A 9,165-nucleotide genomic window follows, 5' to 3' on the forward strand; every position below is an offset into this window, starting at 1 on the left:
GCGCTCAAATGGGCTTTGGATCTGCGTCGATTGAGAGAGATACACAAGTTGTCCTTTTTTTTTTTTTTTTTTTTTTTTTTACAAACACACAAGTTGTCTAAACAACCAAAACAACTGAACTGAATGTTTTTTTAGTTGGAACTCTCTGGGAATGGAGATAAAAACTTCATAACAACTTGAGAAAAACGTGTTTTTCACCACTTCCCTGATCAAATTTTCAAAGAGACAAAGCTTTTTAAACCCTTTCAAGAAACAACAAGTGCATCTGATACCTAAACTAAAAAGTAGCTAGACCAGTTCGCTTTTGGATCCAATTTTTTTTTCCGATTTTGCAAGAACATAAAGCTAAACAACTCCTCTAGTCAACCAACTAAGTGTTTTTCTCCATATGCAAGAATGATCTTCCAGAATTATAGCCCTGCATCAAAAAACATAACTCACTTATCTCTAAAAACAAAGCAGCAGCAAAACAAAACCAGTCACATGATTCATTAGGTCTTTCACCTCATTTGAAGATTACTCTTTTTGATGTTCTTGTTAAACAGAACCTCCTCAGCAACTTCCGTTCATCATCTTAATCAGTTTATCCTGCAAGAGCATCATTTTCATCAGTTTATCCTGCAAGAGGTATGATGTTGGAATTAAGAAAAGTCAAAGTGAGGTGGATTTCAAACCTGTAAGAACTTTTTCACCAAGGGAATGACCACCAACCGATACTCAACTAACGAGAGCTTTGGGAATACATCTATTAGGTTTTTGTATGTAGATTGATTCACCAAAATCTTTGAATCAATCAAATAGAACTGCAAAAAAACTCTTCATATCAGCTGTCACAGATCAAAAGGTTGAAATGAATAAGAAGAATGAAGAAGAAGAAGAAGAAGAAGAAGAAGAATACCTTCTCTTTCAGCGATTTCCTTAGCCTCAGTAGACCTTCTTTAACAACATCGTTTTGGACACTGGTAGAGAGTCTGGATATACACTCCATAATTTCTCTGTTTTCTAATACTTCAAACCTTGGAGAGTTTTGTTTTTCGAAAATATCTCTTACAACAGCCATGAAACACTTGCTCTCATCATCTTGCTTTACTGCAAGCTCTTCACATGTCACTCGAAGCGCAGACTCATATGTGCTCCTCTGATTATCATTCTTCCAGTTGTCTTCTCTGTCGCAAATGTTCTTAACCTCACCCAACATCTTATCATAGGTTACCATCTTATGTCTCTTATCATAATACTTTTCCTTTTTCCTGACCATTCCACATACTATTCTCAAAGTTGCTAACCCTATCTCACGATTCTGTAAGCCCTTAGCCATTTGAGACACAAATTCCAGATCTATTTCTGGGCAGTCAATAATCCAAGACACTATATTATCACCCTGAGGCACCACATCATCATAAATTCCTATAGATTTATAATGCTCTACTGTCCCTATCTTATCCAATTCAAGCTCTTCTTCATACAGCAGTCTCTTGTCCAGAAGCAGATTATAAGTAGTTACTCCCTCAAGATCGATTCTTTCCTTGACCTGGGAATTCTCCCAAAGCTGATTCACTACTTTTGAAACCAAACTTGCGCGAACATCAGTTGTGAGCTGTTTGAAATATTTGAGGACGTGTTCAAGGTGCTTAAGATCTAAGAAGCAGATGCACTGCGGGTTCTTAAAGAAGCTACATTTCGCAAGATACCACCCAGGAACTTCAGGTAGTTCCAGATTCTCTTCTGTGTAATCCATCAACCACTCCCAAAGGGTAGATGAAAGAGTACGATTCTCCTTGGGGAGAGAAGATTTAAGAACCTCAGCAAACTCTTTGAGTATGTTTTCTCGCTCTGCATCCTCTGCCACAGGCCAATCACTACACCATCCAACAGAAGCAAACTCTTCCATGCTCATGCTCTTAACTCTATCCTTCATCAGATTTGATGCCTTAGCCGCATCAATAGGCTTCCAATCCCCCCCAGAGCATATCATGTCAGCCAATGAACAATCCACATATTTAGGGCGAGCACTGAATCTGGAGGGTTCATATTTCTGCACATGGCTGTCCAATATGTGCATCTTGCAATCTGTGAAACAGTAATTTACCTGAGGACAACAGTGGCACCTCCAGCATCTCCATCGAAGTATATCAAGGATTGTTACACATTTCTTAAAACACGCTTTTCCTTCTTTGTTATAGCGATTCTCTATATAGTCTATAAGCTTTCTAAAGTCTACTACCAAGAATTCCTTTTTGGTCTTGTCATCCAAATTAGCCCAAAAGTTCTTCAACTGATCAAAAGAAGGATCTTTTTCTGTCGATTCCATCTGATTACCCGTAGTTCTTGTAGCAATAACAGACGCATCCATCATATATGCTGCATCAGTAACATCCATCATATCAGTAACAGTCGTATCCATCTTATCTGCTGCAAGATTCATCAATATCTGAAGTTGTTCCCTCAAACTGTCTTGAGGTTGCGTTACTAACAATCCCCGTTTTGCTTTGACCAAAGCTTTCTCATAAAACTTGTTTACCCCAAGCAGATCACCCAAATTGATTAGCGAACGAACATAGCCAGTAGAGGACTTGAAAGCGTTAGGAAACAGATGAGTAGACTCTGAATACGCAGCGACAGTAGCAAACAAGTAGACGCATTTGAAGTCGGTGTCATCTGCGTTTTCTGCCAGCTGAAAGAAGATATCACCTTGCAGTTCGTGGTGAACGTAGCAAGATTCGTTGTCCCCATGATCTGAAATCGTTTTCTCGGTTATCCCCAAAGCCTCAATGTTGTTACCATGGTTGAAGAAGCCTTTGGCAAGATTGTATGCATCATTGATCTTCTTCTTTGTTCTTCGGACGTCACTTTCCTCTGAACTCTTCGTCATCGGACCACAAAGATTCAATATTTTCTCGAGAAAAAAAAAAAAAGTGGTTAGCTTTTCTTGGGAGAGAGAGAGAGAGAGAGTAATGTTCTGTTGACGATATGAAAACAGAGTAATGTTCTGTTTACAAACAAACAAACTCTTATTGGCTGAGCCACAAAAGAGATGAAGAAAATAGTCATATGCAAGGCTCGTGATAAGTTTTTAACAGAGTTAACCTTTTCTTTCCAAGACTCAGGTGTGTGTGACATTTCGTCGAGCACTTAGCGTGCGCACCACGGTTCTCTCCTTCTGAACAGTAGTACTAGATCTTTCTCTACCTGTATCTCGCTCGCTGCAAGACATACACACATTATTAGTAATAGATATGCAATGGTATATTTCGAATTGAGGTTTTTTCTCATCTTCTGTCACATCGTGTAAAGCTTTCTTTGTTTTTTTTTTTTTGTTTTTTGACCAGACCAGCGACGAATAAGTCTAGAGGACGGAAGCGGAGGTGAGGACTAGAAAGAGAGAAATGATCACTAGACAAGCCATTACGTTTGGTTTATGATCGAATTATCAATGAAGCTTTGATCTTTGATGTGAATTAGTCTGTTATTTCTGTTGCTACGAGAAAAACAAAAAAAAAAAAAAANTCTGATTACCCGTAGTTCTTGTAGCAATAACAGACGCATCCATCATATATGCTGCATCAGTAACATCCATCATATCAGTAACAGTCGTATCCATCTTATCTGCTGCAAGATTCATCAATATCTGAAGTTGTTCCCTCAAACTGTCTTGAGGTTGCGTTACTAACAATCCCCGTTTTGCTTTGACCAAAGCTTTCTCATAAAACTTGTTTACCCCAAGCAGATCACCCAAATTGATTAGCGAACGAACATAGCCAGTAGAGGACTTGAAAGCGTTAGGAAACAGATGAGTAGACTCTGAATACGCAGCGACAGTAGCAAACAAGTAGACGCATTTGAAGTCGGTGTCATCTGCGTTTTCTGCCAGCTGAAAGAAGATATCACCTTGCAGTTCGTGGTGAACGTAGCAAGATTCGTTGTCCCCATGATCTGAAATCGTTTTCTCGGTTATCCCCAAAGCCTCAATGTTGTTACCATGGTTGAAGAAGCCTTTGGCAAGATTGTATGCATCATTGATCTTCTTCTTTGTTCTTCGGACGTCACTTTCCTCTGAACTCTTCGTCATCGGACCACAAAGATTCAATATTTTCTCGAGAAAAAAAAAAAAAGTGGTTAGCTTTTCTTGGGAGAGAGAGAGAGAGAGAGTAATGTTCTGTTGACGATATGAAAACAGAGTAATGTTCTGTTTACAAACAAACAAACTCTTATTGGCTGAGCCACAAAAGAGATGAAGAAAATAGTCATATGCAAGGCTCGTGATAAGTTTTTAACAGAGTTAACCTTTTCTTTCCAAGACTCAGGTGTGTGTGACATTTCGTCGAGCACTTAGCGTGCGCACCACGGTTCTCTCCTTCTGAACAGTAGTACTAGATCTTTCTCTACCTGTATCTCGCTCGCTGCAAGACATACACACATTATTAGTAATAGATATGCAATGGTATATTTCGAATTGAGGTTTTTTCTCATCTTCTGTCACATCGTGTAAAGCTTTCTTTGTTTTTTTTTTTTTGTTTTTTGACCAGACCAGCGACGAATAAGTCTAGAGGACGGAAGCGGAGGTGAGGACTAGAAAGAGAGAAATGATCACTAGACAAGCCATTACGTTTGGTTTATGATCGAATTATCAATGAAGCTTTGATCTTTGATGTGAATTAGTCTGTTATTTCTGTTGCTACGAGAAAAACAAAAAAAAAAAAAAAGATAAAAAGACCCTTGAAGGTAGAAGTGACAGCTTTAGTTACAATTTTGGAACGTTGGTTTGGTTGACAATTATAATCTTTTTCGGGTTAGTGAAGTTATTAGTTATAGACCAAGATAACTAAGCAATGCCTAAACAAGACTCGACACTTATTATTTATGTATATCTAAGCATGATCAATTGATCATATTTGGCCCTAAATATGTTAATTATTTTACTATGTGAATGTGCAATGTCTCTTTAAGGAAACTTAACACAACTTTGCCGCATTTTTCTAGAATTTAACACATTTAACAAAATGAGAAATATGATTAAAGAACACGTAATGTCTCTCTCGGATCCAAAGTTTTTTCTAAACAAGACTCGCCACTTATGTTTTACTAGTATTCAACCCGTACTACGTACGGAAAACCTCACTTACTTAGTTACTTTTTGTATTAAGTTTGTATGTCGCATATGTATAATGTGTTAGTAGTTCCTTTATTTTTCTGATCATCTATGGTAAGGTGTAATTCGTCATCTTTTGATTATATGGAACTAAATAATTAAAGATAGCTCATGACTGATGTAATAAGATTATCACAGTTCACAAAGTGCGGATAAATACGTCTCTAGCTAGAAACATATGAACGTGTCAACTCAATGTGAAGACGGTGAAAGTTGACACGGACTAAATATAATTTATGTGTCATGACTTGAGCTTTTTGTTTTGTAGAGAAGATTGAAGCTTTATGTTGTGTTAAAAAAATTGAAGGTTTTTTCTTCGGCGTAATACCCATGTGATTCGTTTATGTCTGCTTCTTTCGTTTAGCATTTTTGTTTGTAATTTGTCTGCTTCTTAATGCTTCACTTTTGTATCTCAGTGTACCAACTTGGTTCAGTTCTTTGCATGTTCTGAAATATTAGGTCAATAAAAGGCGCCAGATCATCAGAAATAGACCATGATGAAAATAATTAATACATAGTTTGGCAAGAGCCGGGCAAACTTGTGATTATCACAACTCAACAACAAAAATAATAGCTTTGTATTCTTCTTTTAACTGAAAAAGGACAATAAGAGGAAGATGTTAAGAAAATCAATGAGGTTAATTACAAAAAGAAGACATACGAAGGACTAATAATCATATATATAAAAGTAAGGTTTTGGTCTGTCCTTATTGGTTGATTTTCATTTAATACTTTCTAATTTTTTATTTTTTATTTGCTTTCTAATTGTTCAATTGCTTGAAATAATATTTAAGACTCAATTAACACAATACATTTAATTCATATATTAAAATAAAATTATAACTGAAAATAAAATAAATTATGCATTAATTATATTCCACCACTCAATTTTATTCAAACACAATAAATAATATTTGTAACTCCAATAATTCTAAATGTAACTTCCATCAATTATTATCATATAAATAAGCATTGCTTCATTCTCTCATATTGACATTTTTTATTTTCTCATTTTTACATTCTCTCATTCTCTTCTACTTCTCTCATTCTCTTCCACAATATCTCAATCATTTTTTTTTATGTTTTCAATTTCTTATTTTTGTTGTATGGGTTACAAAAAAACCAAATGAAATATCATATGCTCAATTTTAATTTTAGAGACTACATGATATATATATATATATATATATATTTATATTGTTTTTATATTTAAAGATTCATCTCCATTATGTAATTTGGATTATCATCTTATAAGTAATCATTCTCTCCTCCTCTCTTACTAATATCAAATGTTGTTATATCTAATATGTGTTGTAAGAGTTTGATTCTATATTTTAATTTAGAAAGTATTATATATAATTAACATTGTTTTCAATTTTTATTTTATTTATATAAAAATAAATATTTCTTTTATATTTCTTGCATTTCTAATCTATTCATATTTATTTTTACAATTTCATAGCTAAATTTAAATTCACATATGTTGGTTTTAACAAAAAAAATCAAGTTTATTTGAAAATATGTTTTAAAAGGTTTATCTTTATTATCTATTTTAGATTAGCATCTTATAAGTCATTATTTTTCATACTCTTACAATATTCACCACACAATAAGGTCATAAAGTTGAAAAGATTCATCTCTAATTCTCTATTATGTACTCTGGTTATCTCACATATTCATGTATCATTTTCAATAATTTAGAATGATCAATATAATTATCAATTTATAAAGTCTATTTTATTTTGTAAAGTCTATTTTGTTTTGTGATCCCATAGATAAATATGTAAAGATCAATATAATATTTATATTATTTAAGATTTGAGGTTTTTGAAAACAAAATAAAGTTCATTATAAAAAAAAATTTGATTTTCTTGATTTAAGCAAAATGAAAAAATGATTCCAAAAAAAAATCATGTTTAACTGGAAGTGAAATAAAGAAAATAATATAATTATTAAAATAACATTTAACTAAATCCTCTAAAGATGAAACCATTAGTATGAAATCCAGCACTATAAATTAAATTGATGAGTGAAAAAAAAAAGAAAAGGATTGACGTTATTCTTGGGGTTTTAAAAAATCTTTAGATTGAAGTTCATATAATTAAAAAAAAAAACTAATTTAGTTTGTCACTTCAAAAGTGATATTTTCAATTTGGAATATTATGTGTGAGTGTTAAGTTTATATCAACAAAACAATCAAAAAGTGTAAGTTTAAATTTTGATTGAGCCATTTGGTATTCCTTTTCTTTTAAGTCAAAAATAAATTAAAAATTTTATTTATAATTAACCCACTTTTAAAGGTATTTAACTCCATTTAACTCTACATTTAACTCAAATGTAACTCATACCCAATAATTTTACATTCATTCCTCCAACTAATATATTTATCTTTCAAGAAAAAATGTTTTTGATAAAATTTAATATTTTTTAATTATATTAATTGCTTTAAACTTTGAAATGAGGAATATTCTATATACAATAATTTTATACGTAGTTACTAAATTTTTTGATAATTTCTTTTGATTCAATTTTATTATACTACAGTCTTATATTTACAATGTCATTAAGAACAAAATCTTTAAATCAATGTTTAACCTCTATAAAACATGATCATAAACATAGATTCTCTAATATTAGGAAAATGTTTAAATTTCTATATTATTATTTATATTAATTTAGCTAATCAATTTGTAATAATTTTTTGTAGTATTGGTTAATTTTTGATTTATAGAAAAGTTTATAGATTTTAAATTTTGTATAATAAATAACCATACCAAAAAAAATGTTGACAGAAGTGTTATTTTGAGAAATTGCTATAAATCTTTTTGAGATTTATACATTAGTATAATTTTTTTGAGATAATACATTAGTAAAACAATATTTTAGTTTAAGAAAATTTAAGATTTATAATCAAAACTATTATACATACAACCACGCATTGCGTGGACTAATTACCTAGTATTGATTAAAGTCTAAAGCTTTCGAAAACCTAGGTTAACTCAAAAAATCAAAGTCCAGAATATGTGTAACATTAACGACTAAAAGACATTAATTTTCAGTAAGAAGAAGAGTATTAAGTGGGATATGTCCTCTTGTGTAATTAGTCTATACTTGTGTATTAGTTTGGTAATTACCTTATATATATTTAGGTCAAAGTTGTGTACATGTATATAAGGTTGTGGCCTTACCACGTTATGAATAAGAAAGACCTTTAACTCTGTACTAGGTTTTTGACATGGTATCAGAGCAAAACCTAAATTTTTACGCTATACGATCTTTTGTACTTCCTCTGTTTTTCTTCGATCTCTTTCCTTGACCTTAGTATTTTTCAATCTACTCTCATCGATATACTTTTCTGATGTCGGGTATACTTTCTGGCACTGATGTCACGGATGACTCCTTGACCGTGAAAGAGACACGCACACGAACTGAAACAACTCGACGTCGGATTGATCCTTATGATCTGTCCTCCGGTGATAATCCTGGTTCTGTCATCTCCCAACCACAGCTCCGTGGTTCTAACTATGATGAGTGGGCGATGAATCTACGACTTCCTTTGCGAGCAAGGAAGAAATTTGGTTTTGCGGATGGATCTATCCTCAAATCAGCTGATGACTCTGAAGATTGGTGGGCAAATAACACGATGGTTGTCTCTTGGATTTGGCTGATGGTGGCTCCGGATCTGAGTAGCTCACTTTCTCACCATGAGATTGCTCATGACCTGTGGACGCACATACAAAAGTGTTTCTCGGTCAAGAATGGACAACGAGTTCAACGGATCAAAACTGAACTTGCAAATTGCCATCAACGGGGTCTAGCGGTTGAAGCATATTATGGGAAGCTAACTAAATTTGGACAAGTTTGGCCGATTTCCAGCGAGCTAAGACCGTTGAGGAGACAGCTAAAGAACGAGAAGAAGACAAACTTCATCAATTTTTGATAGGGCTTGATGAAACGATTTATGGAGCGGTTAAATCCTCTCTACTTTCCAGAGATCCTCTTCCCTCTCTCGATGA

The 9,165-nt window shown here is 33.5% G+C and overlaps 1 protein-coding gene across 1 annotated transcript; it reads right to left on the minus strand.

The window, feature by feature from the left end:
* Window positions 153-3,068, minus strand: LOC104786142. The gene is made up of 4 exons (XM_010511479.2): window positions 899-3,068; window positions 675-803; window positions 505-588; window positions 153-418 (listed from the first exon to the last, which is right to left on the minus strand). Exons 1-3 carry the CDS (start codon window positions 2,870-2,872, stop codon window positions 553-555), a joined length of 2,139 nt encoding a protein of 712 aa, XP_010509781.1. The 5' UTR covers window positions 2,873-3,068; the 3' UTR covers window positions 153-418; window positions 505-552.

Source organism: Camelina sativa, chromosome 5, assembly GCF_000633955.1.
Source record: "Camelina sativa cultivar DH55 chromosome 5, Cs, whole genome shotgun sequence".
In the NCBI taxonomy this organism is placed as follows: domain Eukaryota; kingdom Viridiplantae; phylum Streptophyta; class Magnoliopsida; order Brassicales; family Brassicaceae; genus Camelina; species Camelina sativa.

What these genes read in the sequence shown, in the direction of transcription:
- LOC104786142 (XM_010511479.2), bottom strand. Translation starts at nt 2,872, where the DNA reads ATGACGAAGAGTTCAGAGGAAAGTGACGTCCGAAGAACAAAGAAGAAG. An exon ending in GGAAATCGCTGAAAGAGAAG is followed by an intron (nt 804 to 898) that starts GTATTCTTCTTC and finishes GTTTTTTTGCAG; the next exon opens with TTCTATTTGATTGATTCAAA. An exon ending in TGGTGAAAAAGTTCTTACAG is followed by an intron (nt 589 to 674) that starts GTTTGAAATCCA and finishes ATGCTCTTGCAG; the next exon opens with GATAAACTGATTAAGATGAT.